Below are 26,227 nucleotides of genomic sequence, written 5' to 3'. Positions count from 1 at the left end.
ATAAATTATATGTAGTATAAACTGAGAAGAAGAGAATGGAATTATGAGAAAAAATAAATGATGTTAAAGAAGTGCTTGTGCTAGTGTTTTTAAAATGAATGATGTTGGCTCACAAATCACTATGCTATTTGGATCAAAATGGATCCATAGCAATAAAACAGCTTATAAAGTGTCAATATATACAACACACTGGAAATTACATCCTTTACAACTGTTTAAACTTAATAATGAAATACTTCACATGTCAACTTAAAAATGTGCGAAGAGGCAAATACATTTTCAAATTCTTTTAGGGAATAATGGAGCAAAGAGGACTGAAGGCCAGTGACCGGGTACAGTCCATTTCAGTGGGGAAGTTAACTGTGCATATTCTCAAGCCAAACCATTTGGGTTGAAATTACATCCTTCTTTTCCTCTATTGTGGGCAAGATTCCTTTTTATTATTATTATTGTAGTATAATTTATACATAAAAGTGCACATATTCTCACAACACACGCATGTAACCAGCACCGAGACCAGGAAGCAGAATGGTACCAAAAGTCCAGTCGTGCTTGTGTAAGTTTTTTGTCTCTCTGTTTTTGACCCCACGTCTCTAAAATGGGGAGAATAACAGTGACCCCTTAGGGTTTTTGAGAGGATTAAATAACCGAATATCTGAAGGCAGTCAGCACAGTGCGCTGAACAGGGCGACTGTTGTCATGATTCCCAATGGTCACCAAGCCAGTGCCTCTCACTCCCTTTCACCCCAGCCTGGCTAAGAGCTCCATGGTTTAGGGGCTCCTGGGTCCAGCAGAGCCATCTTCAAGTCCCCAACACAGCTCTTTGTGAGAAGGGCTTGAAGAAGACAACCGAGTCGTTGGAGTCATGGCAGAGTCAAGGACATAATCACCCTCAGGTAAGTTATACACCCAGCCCAAGATGAAATGTGCAGACTTTATTAGCTGTGATACACTCCACCGTCCGCTAGAGTCCCAGAGGTCATCACAAAGCCATCAGGGACTGAGCCACTGAGGGTGGGAGCACTGTGCCTTGATGTGTCCACTACAGAGGACACTTGTATCTCCAGCCAGGACACAGGCTCTCACAGGGGAGGTCTGACCAATTTGGGGTGCTGGGCTGAAAGGCAGTGGATAGTTGTGAGCCAGAAGGTGATTTCACTGGGCCCAGAGCAAGGCTCTCTCTCACACAGATCAGAAACTTGTCTTTTCCTCACTGACCCCACTCCCTGTAAGCTAACTCCACACCCAAGGTGCTGGCCCCTCCTTCAGGCTTGCTATCTAAACAGAGGCCTGGAGGCTGGGACAAATCCTGAGCCTCCTCCCTTCTGCCATCTTGGGTCACCTGGGTTAGCGGTTTGTAGCTACTCAAAGAGAATGATTTTCAGAGGTCCCTCTTGGCAGCTCTCTGCCTCCCTCAACTCCTTCACTCTCACCTCACCCACCTTCGATCCCCTTATGGTGTCTTTTGTCTTGGGGTTCAGTGGCTCCAACTCCCTGCAAATCCAGGGTCTGAGCCATGTCTCGGGAACTCCAGCTGCTTGGGGACAGAGTCGAGGTATTCCGGGAGGGAGGAGAAGCGGGGACCACAGACGAGTCCCTGTACCTCCAGGGGATGCAGAGGTGAGGCCAGGGATGACAGGAGCCCCTCAGGATGCTCCAGTTCAGAGGACAGTGTCAGAGTTTTGTCCATTGCCATGGCCCGGTGAGGCATCCCGGAGGAGGCGTTCCTGTGCTTCCGCTCGCGTTGGTCCAAGTCACCACCGCATGGGGCCTGAGAAGGGCAAGAAAGAAGGGGTGGGGGAAGGAATGCAGCAGCCTCCAGGCAAGCCCCTGGGGAACACCTCACCAGCTCACCTGTGCAGGGGGCAGGGCACCCTGGGGCAGCCTTGTTCCTGGACTCTGAGTCGCTGAGGCCACAGGAAACAAGGCCAGGTCATGAGCTGACGCTCCCAGAATATAGCCAGTGTGGCCCTGGGGCAGGGGCTGCTGAAGGAGTTGTAGGATGCGGCTGAGGTCTGAGGACAGGCGGGATTCCAGCCTGCCAAACAGTCAGGGTCAAGATCAGGGCCAGGGTTGGGGTTAGGGTTGGCAGTTCAGGACCTTCGGACAGCTCCCAATTTGGTAGCCTACATGCAGTTTCTGATGCTTGGAAAGGCAGCCTGGGGTCTATCTGAAGCCATTTCCTTGCTACAGTCCATAGCCTCTGCCCAAAGTCCCCTAGCACATCCCTAACTTTGAAAATAAGTGACCAGGTGCTGTCTGCATGTCATTCGGTCTTCATCAAGAAGCTTTGATATGGGTATTCTGAAAGGGCAAACTAAGGCACAGAGTGATTAAGTAACTTGCCCACACTCTTGCTGGTAAGAGGCAGAGTCAGCATTTGAACCCAGGATTGTGCTGCCCCTAAGCCCTAATTCTGCCACCACAGCTCCCTTTCCCAAGGGCCCTTGAAGTTTGTTTCTACAGGAAGTTATGCCCCTCCCTCAAGAAAGCTTCCTTGACATGTTCCAGGGTTTGCTGGGACAAGCCATCTAAGGAATTGTGCTTACAGGCCCGCTGTTAAGTGGGGCTGGCCATTCTGAAACTTACAGGACATCCTGTGAGGTTCCTGAACCACCAGGAGGGGGCATCCGTGCCTCACCTGCTGCTGGGCTTGCTCTCCGCAGCCACCAGAACCTGGCCTGCATGGCACTCACCGGTTCATCTGGGCCTGGAGTTGCTCTAGCCTGGGGCCCAGCTCTCGGGACCAGCAGTCTGGGTCTCCCTGAGGGTCTGGAGGGCTGTGCCTTGGCCTTTGGGGCACTTGCTGTAGCAGCTCAGGCCAGAGGCCAGATGCATCTGAGAGGCTCAGGGAAGGGGCTGCACCTGCAGGAGGCAAAGGAAAGCCTGAACTTGGTTTAGCTGGTTCCGCACCTGAGCCTATGCCCCTCCCCTACCTGCAATGGGAACACAGGGCGGGAGGAGTGGCTCTTCTCACCTGCATGCCCAGGACTATGAGGTTCTGTCTCCATAGAAGTCTGGTATCCATGACCCATAAGGCTGTAGCCCTGGGAGGGGGCCTGGGGCCCAGCTTTGGGGGCTGGCTGGGTGGGGACATCCAGCCCAGGCCTCACTGTCCAGGAAGCTAAAACCTAGTGGTTTCCCTGGAGCCTTGCCAGAGGAGTGGTCAGTATTCCCCTTCTTGTGACAGCACTGGGCACCCAGCTAGCCCTCACCCAGGCTCTGAGGACTTGGAGAGGAAGGGTGAGAGGGCCTCCAGCGCCGAGCCTAGGGAGGGAGCCCCTCTCCACTCATCCAGGGTTTGGGGAGGCCTCTCCTCGAGGAAGCAGGATGAAAGGACTGCGAAGGCGCAGGAGGCTGGCCGGGGCTTTGGGCTGGGGGAGGCAGACGCTGGTGGAGACTGGCTTTGCTCACCTGACTGGTCGTCACTGAGGAAGAAGCCTTGGTGGTCCTGATTGCCTGGAGCCTGTTGGGGTGATGACTGGAGACCCCCGTCTGCCTTGTGGGGAACAAGAGCATCAAGTAACAGGGACCAAAGCTGGGACAGGGCCTCTTGGTTCTCCCTTGCCCCGCCCCCCCTCCCCTTGCCCCCTGTGGCCCTGGTGACAACTAGGTGAGAAAGTGGTGACAGGTGGCGGGGCTCTCCCATAATACTCCAGGCAGCTTCCTGCAGGCTCCCTCCTGCCTGGGTGGGCAGGGGATAACAGAGGCTTGGAGGCATGCAGACCCCCAGAGTCTTGGGAAAGGCTACTTTGAGCATCCTGATTTTTTTGCGGGGGGGTGGGGGGGGATGTGAGGAGGGGGCAGGGGAGCTGTTCTTCCAGTCCTCCCTTTCCATGCCCCCGCCCTCAGCATGGCCAATGGGAGTCTCCTTTGAGGAGACTGGGCCTGGAACCCCCAGTCCAGGAGGTGCCCTCAGCAACACCCTCGGCAGCCCACCCTTCTGGTACCTCCACTTAGGGCCACCCTAGGGGGCTGCAGGTGCTCATGGAGACCACATCACTCTTGCCCTGGTATCCAGCCACTGAGCACTTGGGCCAGCTAGTGGCTCCTAGTGGCTGGGGCCCTCAAGGCAGGGCCCTTTCAAGGTATCTCCTGGACAGATCAGTTGGGAAGGGGAGAGACTGGGGAAGAGCAGAGGGCACTGGGTGGGGAGGGCTGTACTTAGTAAGAAAACCTGTCTCAGCACTACAACCTCCATCCTGGGTGTGGGGTCTGGGCCAGCAGAGCCCCTCCTCCTCAGGGTGGGGTGTTATGTTGGGGGGAAAGGGGCTCAGAGCCGGGGCCTCAGCCACTGTTGCCCCTGACAAGCACGCCTGCCACCTCCTTCCCACTAGCTGATCCCAGACCCCTGCCTCCACGCATTCTTGTCTGGCTATCCTACTCCTTGGCAACCCTGCACACCCTCGTGACCTCCTTGGTTATTTAACCGCGTGGCTCTTTATTTTCCTGGCTTGTTTAATCTCCTCCACTGAGTGATAAGCTTGAGAGGAGAGACAGCTCTCTCACTCTTTACACCCCACGATCTGGCACCAGGAGCCCCTGGACGGCACACACCCTCCCTCTCAGCTTGGTACAAAGGGCGGGCAAAGCCTGGGCTCGGGAGTGGCACAAACCTGACTCCACAGTTTGGCTCTGCCATTGACTGTATGTATGGCTTACTGTGGGGCTGAATGGCTTTGGTCAATGTATCCTCTCTGGCCCTCAGTTTCCTCATCTGGGAAATGGGGATAATAACAGCATTTGCCAGAAAAAGGATTAAATGAGATAATGTAAAAGAAGCCCAGCGCTTAGCACATAGTAGGTGCTCAATAATTGGACCTATCATAATATTTAGCATTATGCAGGCCATGGTAGGCACAGAAGAAATTATGGTAAAGAACACAGCATGGGTTGAAAGAAAAGGAGGTGTTCAGATGGATCCCCCAGGCCAAGCAGGCGGAGCTACCAGCAGGCTGCCTGGGCATTATCTGTTACCAGCTGGCCAAGGGCCACCCCCCCATCCTGGCCCACCCAGCCCAGACTCACGTCCCGAAGGTTGAAGGTGACTTCCAGCTTACTCCAGAAGCTGTCCGCGAAGGCAGGGTACATGTCCAGCACCTCCAGCAGGTCTGCCCGCTGGATCTTGTGCAGGTCGCAGTAGGTCAGGGCCCGCACGTCTGCACTGGATTTGCCCGGCTGGGCGTGGAGGCTAACAGGCTCCCCAAAGATGTCATTCTTTCCTGCCAGCCAGAGGGGTGGGGGTTTCTCTAGGATCTGGCTCCAAGCTCTCTTCTAAGGCTCTTCCCTGAGGGTCCCTTGTCCATGACCTCTCTCTCACCCCAGGGATTCTGCCAGGGGGGTCAGGTGCTCAGGATCAAGCTCTGGGGACAAGGCTGGATGTCCTGGCTGGGGATGAGGAGTGTGCGCTTACCTTGTCCTTTGAGCTCTGCAGAGACACCCCCCGCTTCCAGAACGTGGGTGCTCCAGCTGTCTCTGGACCCTCCGGGCCATCCTCTATCAGAATCCCCCCTCCTAGTTCCACATGCTTTGGGACTGCCCTACCCCCACCCTGGGGGTCAGTGGGCAGTAAAGGACACTAAAGGCTCCCTGCTCAACCTCTTCCCCTCTCCGCAGCCTGCTGCAGTGACGTAAGAGTGCAGGGAGTCCAAGGCCAGGAGCACCTAGCCCCCAGCTCAGGGCCCGATGCTTCTGTCTCTTTGTGTTCCCACTCCCCATTGTGGGGCCAGGTAACCAGCATGACACTGGCAGAGGAAGCCCGGGAACTCACTTCCCCTCTTTGGACCCCAGTGTCCACATCTCTAAAATGGGTATAACCATATCTCCCTTGTCTACCCCCCTGGGCTGTCCAGAGGAGCAGATATGATGCTTGAGAAAGTACCTTGAATAGCAAGAGGCAATTCAAGGCATTGGTATCGATAGATGTCACAGGATGGACATGGGCTGACACTTGGGGCATGTGATGAGGGTATTGGGCCCTCCTGGTGTCAGGTATAGTGCTGGCCACAGGATGTAAACATGAATAAGATGCTGTCCCACCCTCACATCCACGTGAGATAGGCACATAAGCAAGAACTAGATTACAGAATGACCTTTGACCTTAGAACAGGGAAGAGCCAAGAGCTATGGTGCCATAGAAGAGGGAGGGGCTCATCTACTAGGAGTGGTTGGGGAGCAGGGAGGAGGGGGGCTTACAGAGGAACTGAAGTGGGGGCTGGGTTGTGAGAATTGATGAGGACTGGGCCCCAAGGAGAAAGGCAATCTGGCAGTAAAACAGTGTGTGGTCAGTGCTATAGTCAGGGCTGGGGGCAGAGAGCCCAGGGCTGGGTGCTGAATGCTTTGATGTCTGAGCTCCCTGCAGGAAAGTCCAGCCCCCTCAGTCTGGTCATGCTGTAACAAGGGTCACAGACAAAGATGGATGGAGGCCAGGACATGTCCCCCAAGAGAAGAAGATCAAAGGTCATTCACGAAAGAGGGGACTGAGGCCTAAAGATGAAAGGGACTTGCCAGGATTACCTATGAAACCCGGGATCTTGAAATCTGGGCAACATTATAAAGCGATGGTTTTCTAGTAGATGAAGGATTATGATCTAAAGTCCATTTCCACTCAGGACAAAATGAGAGTTCATGTCTCTGACTGAAACTTAGATTGGACTGGCTTCTTAATTATTAATAATAATTATTATCCCTCCCACACGCATGGTGCTTCTAAAATAGGCTGGCAGTGAGGGAAGGTCTGAGAGAGGAGTCTGTGCTTGAGCTCAGCCTTGAAGAGTGACCAGAGCCTGCCAGGCAGGGGTGCAAGGTAGGTGCCCCAAGAGGAGCTGCAGCACTTGCAAAGGCAGGGATGTGTGACCGACAGGCAGCTTTAGAGAGTGATAAGTAGTTTGCATGGCTGGAACCGGAAGTACCAGGGGGAGGGTGGCAGGACTTAGGGTAGCTAGACTGGGGAAGACTGTGCCCACAGGTATCCACTCTTGTCCTGTGAGCCAGGGGGGCCCATGGAAGATTTTGAACAGAAGAGGAGTATGCACAGATGTGAATTTCAGGTCACTGGCAGAAGGTGGAAGACGGAGAGTGGGAGTAGACCAGATGCAGGAACATGGGAAAGGAGCTCCGGATACCCTGTCCAGGAAGGACACTATGAGGGCTAGACCCAGGCAGGGACAAGGAGACGCGTGTGGGACAGAGAGGGAGACAGAGGGGCTCTGTGGCTGCCTGGATGATGGGGGCAGGAAGGTCTCTGGCTCAGGCAATGGGTGGTTCACAGTGACGGGGATGCCAAAGGAGCTGCTTCTGAGGGCAGATGGAGATTTCAGGTTGAGATATGTTGTTTGCTCTGCCTCAGGAATAGAAGGGTGGCCATGCCCAGGAAGGAACGGAATATTCTTGTCTAAGGAGAGATTGGGGCTAGGACAGAGTTCTGGGAGTGCTTGTGGCACAGATGGAGGTTGAGACCCTGGGAGCAAGGAGCTGGCCCAGGTGAGAGTGTAGGATGAGAAGACACCAGAGCCCCACGCGTGGTGGACACCAGCTGAGGGTAGACCAGAGGGGAAGGAGTGGGCATAGGGGGCCTGACCAGGGGTGCTGGAGGAGGGCCGGGCCATGGAGACCCAAGGGAGGGCAAGGCTGATGTCCTGGTCAGGGACTTGGGGTGGCTGAAGTTGGGGGAGGGGAGGCGAGGAAGATGAGAAAGAGAGAACCCTGTGAAGCTCAGAAACGTGAAGTGACCTGCCCCAGGTCACACGGACACAGCTGGTAAGGGGCAGAGGCTGTGCCCCACATCTGCCCCCGCCCCCAGTGCTCATTTCCTTCCTCCAAAGTCCAGCCTTCCCTGTAGTTGTGCTGAATCACACCGAAGACCCCTCCCCTCCACCCATGACAAACCCTCATCCTCTCACCCTGTGCTCCCCTAAAGTGAAAGACGGTAGAAGCCTGCCTGCCTGGACTTCTGAGTCAGACATATTGCCCTGGAGTCCCTGCGTGGCCACTTACCAGCATGATCTCTCTGAGCCTCAACTTCCCTATCAGGAAAGTGGACCTATGGCAGAGGTTCGTTTTAAGGATTCAGCAAGCCGGGGATAAAGCTCTCTGGCACACGCTCAGCACATGCAGGTCATAAAAGGTGCCACCACCATCACCAGTAACGGAGTGGTCCAGGCAGGACATCTCCAGTCCCCCCACCGCACCCCACCCCACGCTTCCCGCCTGACCCACCTAGGATGGCCACGACCACGTCCTGGCGCAGGATCTCGATGGAGCCGCGGGAGATGAAGTAGAGCGTGGAGAGCACGTCTCCAAAGTGCACCAGCGTGTCCCCAGGTGGCGCGTGCGTCGTCTTGAACTTGACGGCCAGCGCGCGCAGGCAGCCCTTGCTAGCGCCACGGAAGGCGGGGCAGTGCTGCAGCAGCGCTCGGTGGAGGTGCAGGCAGATGTCGGCCTGCAGGCACTCCGGGAAGCCTTTCAGCACCTGCGAGGCGAGGTGGGAGGGGTGGGGCTGAGGGAGCGGGCAGGGAAGGCTTTGGGGGGCGCCCTGAGCCCGGGACCTTCTCTCCCCCATTAGCAAGAGTGGGACTTGTCCTAGCTGGTTTGGCTCAGTGGATAGAGAGTGAGCCTGAAGGGTCCTGGGTTCCATTCCTGTCAAGGGCACATGCTCAGGTTGTGGGCTCGATCCCCAGTTGGGGGCGTGCTGGAAGCAGCCTATCGATGATTCTTTCTCATCATTGATGTTTCTATCTCATTTTTCCTCTCCCTTCCTTTCTGAAATCAATGAAAAAAATATATATTTTAATAAGAGCCCTTAGCCAGTTTGGCTCAGTGGATAAAATGTCGACCTCTGGACTGAAGGGTCCCAAGTTCAATTCTGGTCAAGGGCACATGCCTGGGTTGCAGGCTCAGTTCCCAGTTGGGAGATATCAATGGATACCTCTCATCATTGATGTTTCTATCTCTCTTTCTCCCTCTTCCTTACTCTCTGAAATAAACAAAAATATTAAAAAAGAAGAAAAGAAAAAAAAAGAGTGGGACTTGAGTTGGGTCGCCCATCCCACCCCGGGCAGTGCGGCCGGGCTCACCGCGTTCATGTCGATGCCATTGGTGTAGGACCAGGCGTGCTGGAAGTACTCTTCCAGGCGCTGCCGCAGCGGGTTGGGGATCTGGTGGAAGCGAATGAATTCCTTGACTCGCAGCATCTGCGTGTGGTAGCGGGCAGTGCCCGAGTACAGGCGTTGGATGATGGCGGACACGTTGCCAAAGATGCTGGCATACATGAGGGCTGGGGCGGGGAGCCGGGGTTCGGGGAGTGAGCTCCTCTGCATCCCCACCAGGCCACCCCACCCCAGGGCCTGCCTCAAGCCCCCCTCTTCCTCTGTCCAGGACTGAGTCAGAAGTGCCCAGAACAGCACGAGGTCAGCTGGGGGACAGAGGTCCCTGGGCTTCCTGCCCTCCTCCCTCTGCCCTCTGCCTCTTGGCATCTTCCTGGGCCCAGAGGCCAAACTCCTGAGAGAAAGAACTAGGGCAATGGAATTTTTTAGTTCAAATTTGCTTTCTCACTCAGCTGTAAAAGTATAATAAAGGGAAAACTCTTGGTCTTGTTTTCATCCTTTTTTTCCCTTCCTTGTTGTTTTTGTTTTTCTGGGCTTTCACATCTCTAAATACTCTGAACATGACAACTTCATCTACGTGTAAAATCCCACAGTGCCTCTCACATTCCTAGACTGGGTGTCTTGGGAAGCTGGCAGCACAGTGCAGAGCCTGAGCACACACAGCCCTGGGAAGGGCCCCGGGACTGGAACTGGGTCCCTGGGTATCCCCTGGTAGGTTAGGACCTTTGGTTTCTTGGTCTGTAAATGGGGTTCATAATATGGCCCTTATGTGGGTAGTGACTGGAAGGGAATGTGGGCCTTTGATAAGCACTTAGGAAAGTGCCTGGCAGGTCTGGCTTCCTAGGCATGCGACCTGTGCTAAGAAGGGCCCCGCATTTGGTTTAATTTTCTGCTGTCATAGTCTTGAAATCCTAATATTTTTTTAAGGAAAGGCTCTCCATTTTCATTTTGCACTGGACCCTGCAAATGATGTAGCTGCTCCTGGTTCCTGGCACATAGCGAGGGCTGCAGGGTGTTAAATCCTGTGTATACTTGGTGCATACACGCAACGTTTCATTGCGCTGTATGCTTAGGCTCCGCTTATCACACACATTATTACTATGGGCTGTTACGTTTCACTACAAAACTAAAAATCAAACTCTACGGGTAAGGCCCGGGGCATGAGGTGGCACTCACAGCCGATGAGCATGACGCAGATGGAGAAGACCTTCTCTGAGTTGGTGTTGGGGGAGACGTTGCCGAAGCCCACGCTGGTGAGGCTGCTGAAGGTGAAGTAGAGGGCAGTGACGTACTTGTCCTGCACCGAGGGGCCTGAGGCAGGGTCGCTGACATTGTAGCGCTTGCCGAGCTGCACGCCCAGGCTGTCCAGCCAGCCGATCTTGGGCTCCAGGTAGGGCCGCTCCACGTTGCCGATGGCATACCAAATGCAGGCCAGCCAGTGCGCGATGAGCGCAAAGGTGCACATGAGCAGGAAGAGCACGGCTGCCCCGTACTCAGAGTAGCGGTCCAGCTTCCTGGCCACGCGCACCAGTCGCAGCAGCCGAGCAGTCTTCAGCAGCCCAATCAGGGTTGTGGTCTGGAGGGGCAGGGAAGGGCCATGGGGCTAGCGGTCAGCCCTTGAAAGTCTGAGCTCAGGACCACATATGGTCACGTAGTCATTCAACAAACACTCATGAAAAACCTGCTTGGGGCCAGGCTCTTGGCAGTGGGACACAGAGTGGGACCTTAAGGAGCTCAAAAGCAGTGTTACAGTTACTGGGACAGAAATCCAGGGAGAGCACAGAGGAAGGAGAGGTCAAGTCTGCAGGAGCAGAGCAGGGAGGCTGCAGAGATAAGGTGACACATGAGCTGAGTCTTGAGAGATGAGGATGGGCCTCCAGGCAGATAGGAGGGAGAGGGGAAAGGCATTCCAGGCTCAAGGAGCAGCAAGAGCAAAGGCCTAGAAGTGGGAAACCAAGAGTGGTGTTGCAGCCGGGAGCTTAGTGAGGAAGATGGCAGCGTCTAGAGAAATGAGCCTGGAAGATGGGCAAGGGCTTTTCCTGTGGGCCTGAGGTACCAGAAGGAGAGTGGCTTTTATCCCAAGCCACTGGGTAGCCACTTAAGGTTCTGAGGACAGGGCCAGATAAGTAACAGGGTCATCTGAGTGATCTGAAACTCTCTCTGGCTTCTTTGTGGAAGGAGTATGGCTGGCAGGTGTGGGGCTGGGGCAGACATGGGTAAGAAGGCCACTCCGTGTCCAGGCAGGGGCTGTGGGTAGAGAGGAGGAGAGAGGATTTGGGGAAAGATTTTTGGGAATGGGTGGGCATGGGAGCAGGGAGTCATGAGGGACAGACCCTGCTGCACAGGCTGGGGTGATTGGGGCGGGGGGTGGGGGTGTGTGTGTGTGACCGGAACACAAAAGGCAGAGCTGATTGGAGTGGAAAGCTGATCCCAAAGAGGTGGGGGAAAGGACAGAGTGGGACTAGAAGCTTTAAGAAAAGCATGAAAATGCCCTCACATCAGCTATGGGAAGTGGATGGGCTCAGGGGTGAGGAGGGGTCAGGCTGCATTAAGGAGCAGCTTGCATATTCCCTTTCTAACTCCAAGATGAGTGTGGTTTAGAAGTCAGCGTGAGAACCTGGGACTATAGAAATGCCCATCCCAGAAGGGGCTGAGTTGTGGAGCACAGGGAGGCCACCCAGGCCTGGGGCACAGCCTCGGTGGTCCTTTTCCAGGGCTGGGAGATGACAGGAGATGTCTGCCCCCTTCTCACCTCCACTTGCTTTGGCAAAGGTGCCCAGTGCCAGGTACTCTCTGCACCCAGGGCTGTGAGGCCAGGGAGGCCCCAGGGCTGCAGGTTCACTCACCTCATCAGAGCCAGTGCGGAAGATGAGCAGGTCGAAGGGGATGGCTGCCACCATGTCAATGAGGAACCAGCCCTTGAAGTAGTGGACGGCGATGCGGCGGGGGTGGCTGACCACCTCATCGTTGGTGTTGACATAGGTGGTGCGGAAGTTGATGACAATGTCCACGACAAACATGATGTCCACGATGAGGTCCACCACGGTGAGGGGGCTGCAGGTGTAGCTGCAGTCCCCGCGCTGAGACTCGTCCTGGTCGCTGAGCAGGAAGGCGGCTGAGTAGGGTGTGAAGACGGCTGTGTAGATGACCAGCAGCAGGATGAGCCAGTCCCATACGGCCTTGAAGGGGCTGTAGTGCAGGAGGGTCCCGCGGTGGATGCGTGGCGCCTGCAACTTATACTCGGGCAGCACATCTGCACCCAGGGACAGGACCTGGGGTGGGGGCCATGGGGAGGTCAGTGGGGCAGCTGCTGCTGGTGAGATGGGTCTGGGGGCGGTGAAGATGTAGGGGTGACGCCTGGGAAGGCCCTGTGGAGCCTGGACCAATGAAGACCTTCCCTGGGGCCAGCTCCTTCCATGGAAAGAGCTGAATTTGAGGTGTGTAGCTAGTCTGGGGCCTGGACAGGTCCTGAGCACCAGGGAACCCTGACTACCTCTCACATATCCTAGGCGGGGGTTGGTTATTGCATGCAGCTGAGCCCTCTCCCCTCTGCCCCTCCCACCCTCATGGCCCAGCACAGCCCGGTCTGCCTTGCCCTGCAGGCCAAACCTGGGTGACCTTCTCCGTGACATTCTGGGTCCGCTCCACCACCTTGTGGGGTGCGATGATCTCAATTTCCGTGGTGGAGCCCGAGCGGTGCTTCTCCAGGTTGAACTCCACAAAGTTGAGTGTGAACTGCGGAATCTGGCTGATGGTCCTGTACTTGACCCTGCCCATGCCAGGCCCCTGCGTACCGGGCCTGCCGTGAGAGCCCTCTGAAATCAGGGCCAGGGTCAGAGCAGCCAGGGTCAGGGACCAGCTGCTCTACTTGGTGCCCCCACTCACCCCTCCCTCCACCACCTGCACCCCTCCTCACCAGAGCCCAGGAAGCTCTGGGACAACAGGCGCTGGGACAGGCTGCGGCTCCCGCTCTTGGCCAGGAGCTGGGCCAGATCCTCGAAGTTGAGGATGAACATGATGACGGCCCCGTCCTCATTCTTCACGGGCACCACGTCCACCAGGCAGCGGAAACTGGAGGCTGCAGACACCATGGGGGTGTCACTGAAGGGGTCCTCTCCTGCGGGAACCTGGCCAGGGGAAGCTGGGAAGGGGGCTGGGTAAAAGTAAAATTAAGGGCAGCCACAGGGTGAGCAGGCCTAGATGAGGGTTGGTGATGCTACAGGGCAGAGGTGGGGAGAGCAGCTAAGCTGCTGATTAGGAGATAATGTAGCATCAGGTCCAAGTCTGTGCTCAGGCCTCAGCTCAGGGCTTAACCTTGAGGTTTGCTTCTGCTGTAATTAAAGCAGAGCAGATGGGGGTGGATTAAGTGGGGAGGTGGGTTGGGCATTCTACCCCATGAAGCTCTGGCTGGCCCTGGGTTCAGCTCCCATGTTCCCAGCCCACAAAGCTGACACTGGAGGGATCTTATCATTGACTGAGCCAGTGGGCACATTAGGTTTCAGTCTCCGTGGTGGAGCCCAGTGGGTTTTTGTGGGGAGGCAGAGACCCCAATTCTGCAGATGAGAGCCTGGGTTCTGAGAAACTGACCTGCTGGGGCTGGGCGGAGACATGGAGCAGGGATCCCTGAACTCTCAGTACACAACAGCTTGGAGAGGGGCGGGGCTTGTCTGGGATGGGGATGCTTGAGTGAAGGCCAGGCTGCTGCTCCAGGCCTGGAAGGGGAGCAGAGCTTCAAAGCAGAGGCGCTGGGATTGGGGAGAGGGCAGGGCAGTGAATGGCCTAGGGTCTGGAGAAGGAGAGAGATGGCAGTGTGGGGACAGGACAGGCCCCTCCTGCCACTCTCTCCATCCTTTTGGGCAGCCCAGCCCCAGCTGTTTGCCTCACTGTTCCTTATTTTGCTACAGGGTCTTGCTCCCCTGCCTCTGTAGGTGGATGGAACAGAACAAGCTAAAATTGCCGTTGGGCTGGGTGAGTGGGTGGACACCCCGTGAGCCTGCTCTCCATAGTACCTGGTGGTCCTCTGTCCCTCAACTCAAACTATTGGGGGTGTCAGGCCCAAAGGGCAGGATTCTAAAGGGCAGGGGCCTCAGGTAAACATGCAAGTCAGAAGAGGGAGCTGCCCAGGTTTGGGTCTGTCTCATTTGCCAGCGGCCAGCACCTGTCCCAGGTGTTGTTTGTTTATGGAGTGAATGAATGTATATGTAAATGTGAGGGGGTAGGAGGTTGGCTGGGCCGGAATATTGCTACGTTGGGGTCGACTAGAATCACTCTTCTCCTGGCTCTCCATTTAGCGCTCACTTCCCTCGGTATCTCCTCACAGCCATCAGCACGGGATACAGCTGAGCTGTCTCCATCCTCCCTCCCACGTTCCTCCCTGGAAGCAGGAATCTCCTGGATCAGATTCCCAGACTCCCAGGCACCAGGCAGTCATCTGCCAGCTGCTGTACTGGGCCCCAGGGGAGACATCCACACCAAGGCGAGGCCACCCACCTGCCTCTGTGACCCACTCCTGGGGCCGCAGTGCTGTAGGCCTGCCTCCCAGGCCAGGGCCTGGCACTCTTGTCAGCCCAGCGCCTGTGAGTCACGGGCACTGAGAGGAAGTCAGCATTAGGATGCCCCTCAGCAGGATTGTAAGATGTATGTTAATATGATTTTTTAAAAAGGTCATGTGGTCAGAGTGGACCATAGGGTAAACAAATCATCCGAGAACCACATCCTTCCTCTAGGCTAATGCAGGCTGAGCAGCTCCCTTTTCTGGGCTCCCTTTTCGGGCCAATTTCAGGCAGGTCCAGGTGGTCAAAGGCTTGGACTACAGGACAGGAAAGGGCTTGCAGTAGAAGTGGGAATAGACTGGCATTTGGGGGCATCAGGTATATAATTTTCCATTTTCCCCTGGGGTCCGCTTTCATGGGTATCAGTGTGAATGTGAATATGTGGGTGAGTGCATGCCAGGGTCCCTTCTGATATAGGTGGAGGATTCCGAAAACCTAAGTTCTAACCTCAGAGGGCCAAGGCCTGGCCTTGACCTCTGCCCCTGCCCAGTCACATGCCGAGTGCTGAGGAGACCCTAATAATCCTGATCTGACTTCTCCAGGTGCTAGAATCAGCCCTCACCCCTCTGGGGCCAAGGTAGAGCTCTGGGGTCAAGGAGAGGGACAGAGAAGGACCTGTTGTTCGCCCTCATTTCCTACTGTCCCATCCTGTTCTTCCAGGACCCTTCTCACTCCCCTGACTGTCACCTCCTCCCTGCAATGACATGAGGAGGTGAGATCACAGCTTTTTAAAATATTCTGACTTCATTAACCCTGTGAGTGCCGCCGCACTAAGCCAGATAGATTCTTCCTTGTCACCTAATCTCTACCTCTGCATTCACTTGGGTGGCAACAGCAGGAGACAGCCACAGGGACAGCCAGGACCTGCCCAAGAAGCACCCTGGAAGCCCTTACACACACACACACACACACACACACACGCACTCACACACGTGTTCACATTCACGCTTACACCCGTGCTCCACACACACACACACACACCTGGCCCCTGGAACTTAAGCTTCAGTCCTGCTCAGTTCCCATCCAGAGGTGCCTGACCTGTGTCTGCACTCAGATGGCCCTCATGACTCTCCCCAAAGTCCTGCCTCTGAGCACAGAGGCAGTTGGGGCCCTTCCTCCCCTCTTGGGGTTACTCAGCACAGAGATATCTCTAGGAAAGGATCCAAAGACCTGGAATCCAGCCCCAGGTTGGACCCCAGCAGTAGGATTCTCGTCAAGTCCCTTCTTTTTCTTAAGCCTCAGTTTCTTCATCCATGAAGTGAAAGGATTTACCTAAGCCAGTGGTTCCCAAATTTAGGAGAACATTTGAACCACCAGGGGGATTTTTCCAAATATACCTGCTTGGGCCTCACCTCACACTTCTGAGTCAGCCTCTCTCTAGGGAAGGTGTGTTTTGGAAAACAAGCCCCAGGTAATTTTGATGCAGAACCAGATGAGTGTGTGTGTGTGGGGAGGTGGGGGTGGGGGGGGGGGAGGCACCGGTCCAGGTCATTTCAAAGGGACTTTTATGATCCTAGTTCCCACCCATCTACTACCCCCCCCCCCCCCCACCCCCCACCCCGCTCCCATGCTTCATCCAATAGCGCCTCAGAGGTCCTGGGGAAGGGCTTCAAAGGCCTGCAGAAGTCTTTATCATCAGGCCCTGCCCTATGCTTCTGTTCTGCTTGCAGTAAATTTGGCAGTGACATCCCAAACTCAATGAGCCTCCAGGTCAGGCCAATCTCCAGACCTTCTCTTTCCAAGGAGCCAGGGCTGGGTGAGCCAGACCCACCCCTCTTTCCCATCCAGCAGCCACCATGCCTTACTTGGCCACAGAGGCCTTGACTCCTCCCCTAATCCCCAGAGCAGACAGAGATGAGGCAAAGTTAATTTCCATCCCAGTTGCCTGACAGCTGGGGCTGACAGTGACAGAGTGGACAGCCAGGAGACTGGGGACATGGGGGAGGGATGGTGGAGTGGGAGGCTCTGCCCAGAACCAGGACCAGTCAGTGGCTCAGCCTGAAGTGCTGTTTCTGAAAAGGACCTCTAAAGGCATCACCTCCAATGCCCATCACTTCCCCACACAGATGAGGAAACTGAGGCCCAGACAGGAAACGAGATTTATCCAGGCCCTTAGTCCCAGGGTCAGTGCCCTCCCCATGGCCACTCTGGCAGAACAAGAGAAGGATCAAGAGCCTGTGGCCCGAGGGCACCTCACCATCCTTGCGGTAGTAGAGGATGTCCACCTTGCACTCCTCAGCCCCCAGCAGGGCCTGCGCCAGGCGGGTCATGGCACTTCGTGGGGTGTTGGGGCCTGTGAGGAAGTCACAGGTGCACGGTCGCTGCATCACCTCCACTCGGGAGTAGCCAAAGAGTTCACAGAAGCCATCGTTGCAGTAAATGATGGCGCAGTTCTCCATCTGAGCATTGGCGATCAGGAACTTTCGACCTGGGGGGGGGAGGGGGGAGAGGGGAAGCCCATGGCAACCAGAATTGGGTGGCAGGGAGGGAAAAATTATAGGGACTCTTGGCAGCAGTGGGGGTGGGGGTGGGTATCTAGATGGGGGAGCAGAGCAGTGACCAGAGTGAGGTAAGGAGAGGTCGGGCCTGAGGAGGGCGAGGAAACCAAGGAGGCCCGAGTCATGGGGGAGCCTGAGAGTAATGGGGGGAGGGTGTCAGAAGCAGGGAGCAGAACAGTGACCTGAGAAGTGGGGGAAGGAAAGTCAGTCCTGGGGATTGTGGGGAAGACCAGGGCAATAATGGGGTCAGTGAAGTGGGAGGCCTAGGGCTTCCTGGAGACAATGAAGAGGGTCAGGAAGAGGGAGCAGGGGTGTGACCTGGGGGTCAGACCTGGGGGAGTTCCTAGAAAGACCAGGGAGGGTTAGGGTCAGGCGGTGAAGAGGAGAATGTCAAGGAAACCTCTGGAGGAAGTGTGTGTGTGTGTGTGTGTGTGTGTGTAAAGAGGCGGAAGCTGGGCATTGATAGAAGGGAAGGTCAGGGCTTGGGGGGGAAAGAAAATAACTCAGTGAAAGCGGGGGGAGGGGGGGGGGCGGGGGCGGGGAGGGGGGCGGGCAGGTGCTGTGCGCTGACACTCGTGCTCCAGAAGAGAAGAGGACAGACATTGAGGTAAGTGGGGCCGCTGGAGAAGATGGTGTGGGGGGACATTAAAGCAAAGAATTTTGCATTCAGCCGAAACCGGTTTGGCTCGGTGGATAGAGCGTCGGCCTGCGGACTGAAGGGTCCCAGGTTCGATTCCGGTCAAGGGCATGTACCTGGGTTGCGGGCACATCCCCAGTGGGAGATGTGCAGGAGGCAGCTGATCGATGTTTCTCTCTCATCGATATTTCTAACTCTCTCTATCTCTCTCCCTTCCTCTCTGTAAAAAATCAATAAAATATATTTAAAAAAAAAAAAAAAGAATTTTGCATTCAGCATCCGGTATCCCCCACCCTGCTCCACTCAAAGTTAGCAGAGGGGTCCGACTGCCCCTGCCACGGAAACAGAACTCCAGATCGTCCCCCCACCCCGACGCACACACTCACTCTGGCCCTCGAACTTGCGGATGATGGTGTCCAGGTAAGTATTTTGGGGCGCGACGTGGCCCCTGCGGACCGGCATCTTCTGGCCGCGGCCTCTGCCCGGAGCCACCAGAACCTCGGCTCCCGGCGCCTTCGCCTGTCCTCACTCTCAGCGGCGCCGCCCCCGAGGAGGGCCGCGGGCCTCGGTGCCCCGCCCGCCCTCCTGCAGCTCCGGTACGCTACCCGCCCTGACCCTCCCCGGCGGGAGGCTCGCCGCGCCTCCTCCCCTCCGCGCCCGCCCGGGAGCTGTCCGCGCCACGGTGCTGAAATGAGCCCGAGGCAGCGGCGGGGGCAACTTCTCCCGGACTCCATGGGGCAGGGGCGGGGCCATGACTCCTAGGGGGCGGAGCTGGGCGGGAGCCCGGCTCGGGGAATGGGGCAGGGCTTCTTTGAGGACCTTCTGCTCTTGTTCCAGTGGCCAGTGACCTCAGCCCCGCTAGGAACCTCTCATGACACCAAAGGGCAGTAGGGAGTTGCCTTGCTGGGGCGAGACTCTCAGGCAGGGAAAGGGGGGGGCAGAACAGGTTGTTAGAGGCCACAGATGGTCTGGGCCAGATCCTGGCAACGGTGCCGTTAGATCTCTTGCCTGCCGTTGCCTGTGCCCTCCAACTGACCCCCAGTGCCCATGCAGAACTCCTAGTGGCAAGCCCACCTAAGACCTGGTCCTGGGGGGATGGGGTAGGAGCACACCCGAAGGGTACAAGAAATATGCAATTTAGGTGCTTTCTTCAGAGGCCTGAGGGCTCTTAGCATACAGGCGCTGCTTGTGAGGAGAGCAGATTTAAAACCACCCATTAGCAAGTAACCACTGATAAAAGTGTCTGGGTACCCATTGAAAAGGAGTACACTAGAAGAAGATGGGGTGAGGTTTATTGAAAGAGTCTTCTTAGAAAGGAGGGAGAGAAAGGGACCACTGTTCCCTGAGAATCTTGGCAGGCTTAGAGCTTTGACGAGGGTCCAATGACCAGTTTTGAGGCAGGCCTTGGAGGGCAAGCATTCAAATGGCAACGGCTGATGTTACAATCAGCGCAAAGGGGCTGAGAGAGGTGAGGTTGGAGAAAAGGGGAACTGATAAAGACCCTCAGATGGCATTTTGGTGAACATCTAGCTTTAATTGATGGACAACCAAGTTCTTACATCGTTAGACTTGAAGGAAATGTTTCAGTGAAATAAACTACAACAAATGGGAAAGGGAAGATGGACAAGGAGGTTTAATGAGGTTTTTGCTGGAATCCAGGTGAGAGGCTTGGAGTCCTGGGATGGTGTGCCTTTGCCACTCAGAGCCGCAATGTCTGATGGGAGACTCATTGGCCACTGTGGCTGAAGGATGGGAGAGCTGCAAATGTGGCCTCCTTGAGGGGAGGGGGCAGAGTTGTCCTAGTTGTCTCCGTGTGTGGGGAGGCAGTGGGGCTGTGGAGAAAAGGTAGGGCTGTTTTTCATGGGCTCACTTCATGGGGTGCTGAATTCTGAGGAGGGACTAGGACAGTGGGACACTCATTCACTCATTCAAACATTTTCCAAGTCCCCACTATGTGCCATGGTCTGTGCTGGCCACAGATGTTACACGGGGGTACAGTCCTGATAGGTGCCCTGCCCCTATAGAGCTGAAAGCTAGTAATGGGGACAAATAAGGACATTACAACTCAGCAACGTAGTGACAGAGACATCAAATGAAGGTGCCGTGAAGCCTGTGGTTGAGCAAGGAGTGCATGGGTTCGGTCACAACTCAGGAAGACCTCTTGAAACCTGGGCAGAGGCAGGGTCCATGGAAAACTCAGACCAGTGCCTCTGTTCCCTGAGCACCTGACTTCTTTTTTTAAAAATATTTTTTATTGATTTTAGAGAGGAAGGGAGAGGGAGAGAGAGAGATAGAAACATCAATGATGAGAAGAAATCACTGATCAACTGCCTCCTGCACTTGAGCCTGCAACCCGGGCATGTGCCCTGACTGAGAATCAAACTGTGACCTCTCTGGTTCATAGGTCAGCGCTCAACCACTGAGCCACACAGCTCCTGACTTCTTAATCTAGAGAGAGCCAGTCTCATCTTTGGCCACCCTCCCACCAGCTCAACTGTGGTCCTGGTGCCTCCTCTCTGTGATGCTACTTCCCCCCAAATCTCCCTAATCTCTGACAGGAACTGATTCTCAGACTCCCCAGGAGGCCCTGGAGCTTCAGTCCAAACTCAGTTTGTCTCCATAGCAGGCAGACCCAGGCTGGAAAGAAAGGGCTAGAAGGGACAAGAGCAGAGGCCTTCCCTTCCTCTTCCCAGGCTTGTCCCTGGAGTCCTCCAACAGCATTCCCTCCCTGTTGTCCCCTCCTCCATTGAGTCTGGAATGGTGCTGTTTGCCCTGTGCTCAATCCCCAGGGCAACAGACCAGGCAGCAGGTGTGTGTGTCCAACAAGGCCATCTCTGAAACTGAATGGCTGGAGATGAGCTTTGTTTAAATATTCAAGAAGTCAATCATTAATCAAGCATGGCTTGATGCCCAGCTACCCACTGGCTCCATTTGGGAGGGCTTGGGCTGGGGCAGGGAGGGCTGTGGGCATTTTATGAGGTTACTTCATCTCAGATGGCTGGCAAGTAGCTTAGGGGGGCTAGATAATGCAGCCCAACACAGGGCAGGCCAGAGGATCAGCAGAAAGAAGTGCTGGCCAGTATACAGAGCACAGTGCTCATGAACTGGGCATCAAGGATTTGTACAGGAATGTCTGATTCTGCAGAAGAGGAGATGGGCACAGATAGGGCTACGTACCCTATGGTGCTCAGCAGTGGCTCGCTGCAGGGGTCAGGAGACAAAATGCTACCCTGTGCTCAGATGCCAGACTGGCATCTAGCTGGACAGTGCACAAGGAAGCAACTGGGGCATGGGCTGGGGCGTGGGCTATGGGCTTGGCTGAGGCTGCAGCAGGTGTAGACAGGGTCACGCAGCAGCAGTGCTATGCTCGTTCAAGCCAGATCATAGATGGACTAGGGGTTAGGGCTGGGTTAGGGTAGGAGCTGGCACAGGGCTGGCTAGACCATTGAGAATCTGCCTCTTTAGAAAATCCTTTGCGGGGAGAGGGGAACAAGAGGTTTGACCCAAAGCCCAGCTGATGGCCTACGTGAGCAACTTCTGAGACTTGCAGAGGTGGCAATTGGGTGTTGCCCAGAGCTCTCAACTCTAAGATGGCAGCAACAGGCCCCATGGATAAGGTCAAGCCCACCATGGCTGGCTGGATGAGGCAGGGGGACTTTGGAAATTTGGAGCAAGTCCATTTAGACCCTCCATCCCCAGAAGAACTAGACCAGAGACTGGCTCAGGGCAAATACATTTAGGAAGGTGAGTAAAAAATACCAAAATCAAGTTTTAAGATATATTAGGCAAAAGAGCAGCCAAGAATCTTGCCCTGCCCTAGCCAGTTTGGTTCAATGGATAGAACGTCGGCCTGCGAACTGAAGGGTCCTGGGTTTGATTCCGGTCAAGGGCACATGCCCAGGTTGCGGGCTCGGTTCCCGGTAGGGGGCATGCAGAAGGCAGGTGATCAATGATTCGCTCTCATCATTGATGTTTTATTTTTTTTTAAAGTGGCAGTGTTTTCTCCATTAAAAAAAAAAAAGAGGGCCGAAACCGGTTTGGCTCAGTGGATAGAGCGTCGGCCTGCGGACTGAAGGGTCCCAGGTTCGATTCCGGTCAAGGGCATGTACATTGGTTGCGGGCACATCCCCAGTAGGAGATGTGCAGGAGGCAGCTGATCGATGTTTCTCTCTCATCAATGTTTCTGACTCTCTATCTCTCTCCCTTCCTCTCTGTAAAAAATCAATAAAATATATTAAAAAAAAAAAAATCTTGCCCCAATTCGTCTCTCATGCAAACACTCACCTACTCCTCCCTCCACAGCCCAAATTCTACTCTGCTATCATCTCTCCTCCTCAAAGCTCATGACATCCATTTTTCTCAGAGACCTCTCCTCTGCCCTCTGCCCAAAAAATGGTGTTTAAAATTCTAAACCTGGAAATCAGAGTCTTCCCTGAGCAGGAGTCTGGAAAGTCATGCATGAGGACTAGTGAGCAGTGGATCAGCAAAGGGTGGCAAGGCCCCTACGTGCTTGGGTGCCAAGTCTGACCCTGGAAGTCTGTGTGCCCTGGTTGGAGGAGAGGAGGGAAGTGGTGAGAATGATTGAGTCAAATGTCCCATCAATCAAGTGGGATGAAGGCTCAGAATTAAAAGTGAGTTGATGTGTTGAAAACAAATGTCGGCTATTTATGCATTACTGCTTTTGGAACAGAGATCTCTCCTTGGTCCCCCCGCATCTCTTCACCCTCTTTGCATGTTCACCAAAGCACTTTCCTACTGCACCAGCTCCTTTCTTATATTATGGTGACCGATTTATCCTGTGGTCCATTGCCCCCTGCTGGCTGCAGAGCAGGCTGGTGGGCATATGCACCAGTAAATGCTGGCTGAATGAATGAATGATGGGCAGTCAGAGACATGAATGCCGACAGCAGAGAAGCTCCTTCTGTTCTGTGCATTCAGAAAAGCTCCAACCTGGGCAGTTGAACAGAATAAACCCCCGTAGTGTGAAAAGATGGAAAAGCAAATAGACGAGGGAGACGATAGGCGAGCAAGGTGCACCCCTGCCTGGGAGCGAAGCCAGGGGCTCAGCCTTGCAGCTCCATCTGGCCTACTAGTTACTGACCAACTGCATGGAGGGATCACAAATATGCTCATTACATTTGCAAAGGATGTGAAATGTGTGGCTTTGTTAATCCTCTGGGAGACAGGACTAAAACTCAAGATGATCTTGACCAATTAGGGAAATGGACCTATGGAAATTAGTTGAAAATCAGTGGGGAAAAGACCATGTCAGTGGTTGGAGCGCTGGTCTTGAAACCAGTAGACCCAGGTTTAACCTCACCAGACCAGTATCCTTTGATGGGAGCAGCAGTGGCCACGAAGTCCCAGTCAGCAGCCAAAGCTCCGGTGGAGGTTCCCACGGCAGACTGGCCCTCGGATACTGCGAGGACTCTCCTCCTCAGCCTCTGAACCAACCCTTGCCTCCCTCCCTCCTGCCCTCCCCTCGGGGACAGCACAGGTGCTTTAGAATATTCCTCTGTCCTCCACACAGGATCTGATATAAAAGCCCTAGGGGTTCCGGGGCGGGCCCTCGGAAGGCTTGGGACCTGATGGTAAGAGATGGGAGGGGATGCAGGGGGGTTAGGGCCTTCCTGGAAGTCCTTGGATGGTTCTCAAGTCCCCAACCTCCAACTCCCCAAGCTGGTCCTGCTGGCAGGGCCCAGACTTTTACCATATGTAGGGCACGTTGGCAGAGATGTGGAAATTGGCACCGGATCAAATTCATCCTCTGTTGGAGGGATGGGGACACTGGCCCTGGTGCTTCGACCTGGGGGAGAAGACAGGGATGCCGCTCAGTGGGGTTCTCAGCTATCAAGACTGGACCCAGCGTGCAGAGGACACAATGCATTTTTACTTATTAAATAAATGAGTTGAAAACACATGGGACTGGGAATCAGAATAAAATAATAACAGCAGTAATCACGGACTGAGCGCGCCCTCTATGCTAGGAACTCTCAACACTGACCCTATTCTGGGGACACAGGAGGGAACCCCCAGGCAAGGTCCCTACCTGCATCCTAATGATGGGGGCCAGTTTAGACCAGTCAACAGGTCCTTTCGTCTAGCAAGCAGTACCGAGAATACAGTTACATCCCTGTGGCACAACACTGCTGTGATTCTCATTCTATAGACGAGGAAACCAAGATTTAGAGGTCAGAGAACTGGTGGCAGGACTTGGAACTAGTCACTGACAGATCCCAATCTCTTTCAGGCTCAGGGTTGGTTTTACCCTTCCAAGCTGTGTGATGGTGACTAATTGTCACTGAATCTTGTTGTAAAACGGCGTGGGGGGGATGGGGGCGGCTGTAAAATGTGGATAAAATGACCAATCCTTGGGAGGAGACAAAGTCTACGAACAGGCTCATTGTTTTATTGTTGGCTCACTAGCACCTCTGGATCACCCTCTGAGCTTGACAGAGAGTTGGGAGGCTCCTCTCCCAAGTGACAGGGTTTTGTTCAAGGCCTGGAGACTCACCACCCCCCTCCCTCAGCCCCTAGTCTCCATCATTCAGGCGGTGGTGGGCATGTCCACAGAAGAAGAAAAAGGGCTCCTCCAGGTGCTTCCAATAGCTGGTGAGCTGTGCCCTTAGGAAAGGTACAAGGTCAAGATTCTGCCAATCCCACTGGTGAGACCTGGTCCTGAATTTGGCGCAGGGGTGGGAGGGTGAAAGGATAAAGGATTGAGTGCCCAGCTCTGCCACCCCAGGGCTGCTGTGTGACCGTGAGGCGCATGTTCTTCCTCTATGAATGACTATGGGTTGTAAAGGTTCAAATAAACATAAAGACCTGTGCAGAGCTAGCAGGCCCCTCATAGTCGCCCAAAACCATGCTGTGGCCTGAAACTTGAGCCATGGGCTAGCCCCCCTAGATGGTTGAGGCATCTTCCCACCAGCCTCTGCTTTCTTCCTCCCCAGAGGATGCTTTGACCCTGCCCTGCCAACCTCGCTTCTGCCCTGGTTCTCCACCAGCCAGCCCATGAACCCCTGGGTCGGGGGAGCAGGTGCCTGGAGGCCTGGGGATTCCAGTCATCACCTCCTGCAGCTTGTCTGGCAGGGCTGCCTTGCCTATGTTCTGCAGCTTACTCAGCATGCGCTTCACGGTTGGATCCTGGGCCCTGGCGCTCTTAAACAGACAGGCCCGGGTGCCAAAGTACAGCATGTGCTGGGATCTCTCCTCCTTGTGCAGCTGGGAGCAGGGTCACCGTATTTGTCATGGGAAGTGAGGGGAGGGAGTAAGGGTCCCACTTTGAATTCCAGGGCCACAGCCCCCCAACCTCCTCCCAGGGCCCGCTTTAAGGGTTCAGAATCATTGAAGATTTGGTAAGAGGGAGAAGAGAGAAAGTCTGGGTCCCTAAAAGCAAGTAGGAAATAGTTACAAGAGGAAAGCAGTGAGAGATTCTCGCCCAGAGAGTGTGTAGTGTCACCAAGGGCATGGAGACTTGGGACTTCTCTCTTTCCTGGAGCTCTGGACAGGGGGCAGAAGGTGTGGATCCCCCTACACACACACACACACACACACACACACACACACACACACACACACACATACCTCCTGAGGCCCCTGAGAAGAGCAAGGGGAGAAGGGGCTGGGATGCAAGTGCTATCCCATCTCTTCTTGATTTTTCTTGGTGATGCTGGTGACATAGTTGCAGGTGGCCTCCATGAACGTGTTCCACACAGTCTGGGCTGTATGCTCATACAACTGAGGAATTACTTTGCCACGGTTTCATTGCAGAGCTTGTCTGCAGAGAAGGAAGTGGGCATTAAACTGTCCTGGAAGCGGCCTGCCCCTGTCTGGTCTCCTTGTCTAATCCCGTGCACCACCTGAGCTCTGTTCACCCTCGCTCCATGGCAAGTAGAGAAGGTCCAGGGCAAGTCCATCTGTGTCCATGACCAAGAGAACAGCAAAGCTGGGTGGAGCTATAAGTCAGTCATGATCTGGCTCCATACTGTGACATCAGGGGCTAAAGGGTCAGCCAGGGAATGTCCGAGCTGGAAAGCCCCACCCACCTTCTGGTTTAACTGTCCCCATTTTACAGGTAAGGAGGCTGAGATCCACATAGTGAACATAGGACCTAGTTCACACAGCTAGCGAGTGACAGAGCCAAGAGGAGAATCAGGGCTCTTTTTTTTTTTTTTCTTTAAGAGAGGAAGGCGGGAGGGTGGGCAGGAAGAGTGAGAGCGAGAGATAGAGATAGAGATAGATAGATAGATAGATAGATAGATAGATAGATAGATAGAGAGAAAGTAACATCTATTGGTTGCCTCCCATCTATTGGTTGCCTCTTGCATATGCCCTGACCAGCGATTGAACCTGCAGTCTGGGCATTCACCTTGACTTGGAATTGAACCTGCCACCTTTTGGTGTACAGCATGGCACTGCAACCAACTGAGCCAC

At 54.8% G+C, this 26,227-nt stretch overlaps 1 protein-coding gene across 3 annotated transcripts; it reads right to left on the bottom strand.

The window, feature by feature from the left end:
* Positions 1-812: 812 nt before the first annotated feature.
* KCNH6 (potassium voltage-gated channel subfamily H member 6) lies at positions 813-18,253 on the bottom strand. Of its 3 annotated transcripts, none has more exons than XM_070393543.1 (14): positions 18,178-18,253; positions 16,854-17,084; positions 13,021-13,182; positions 12,714-12,919; positions 11,951-12,376; positions 10,281-10,680; positions 9,075-9,274; positions 8,218-8,470; positions 5,029-5,222; positions 3,409-3,499; positions 2,978-3,079; positions 2,697-2,865; positions 1,855-2,038; positions 813-1,771 (listed from the first exon to the last, which is right to left on the bottom strand). In XM_070393543.1, exons 1-14 carry the CDS (start codon positions 18,251-18,253, stop codon positions 1,478-1,480), a joined length of 2,988 nt encoding a protein of 995 aa, XP_070249644.1. In that variant the 3' UTR covers positions 813-1,477. The 3 variants fall into 3 exon arrangements, with proteins under 3 accessions (XP_070249644.1, XP_070249646.1, XP_070249645.1); XM_070393545.1 differs by lacking the exon at positions 2,978-3,079 and having other exon boundaries at positions 3,415-3,499; positions 10,281-10,366; positions 10,526-10,680; XM_070393544.1 differs by lacking the exon at positions 2,978-3,079 and having other exon boundaries at positions 3,415-3,499.
* Positions 18,254-26,227: the final 7,974 nt, after the last annotated feature.

Source organism: Myotis yumanensis, unplaced genomic scaffold (genome assembly GCF_028538775.1).
Source record: "Myotis yumanensis isolate MYYU_CA2020_CCGP unplaced genomic scaffold, mMyoYum1.0.hap1 SCAF_16, whole genome shotgun sequence".
Lineage (NCBI taxonomy): Eukaryota > Metazoa > Chordata > Mammalia > Chiroptera > Vespertilionidae > Myotis > Myotis yumanensis.
Note: the sequence above shows the minus strand (reverse complement) of the source record. Positions and strands in the feature narration are given on the sequence as shown.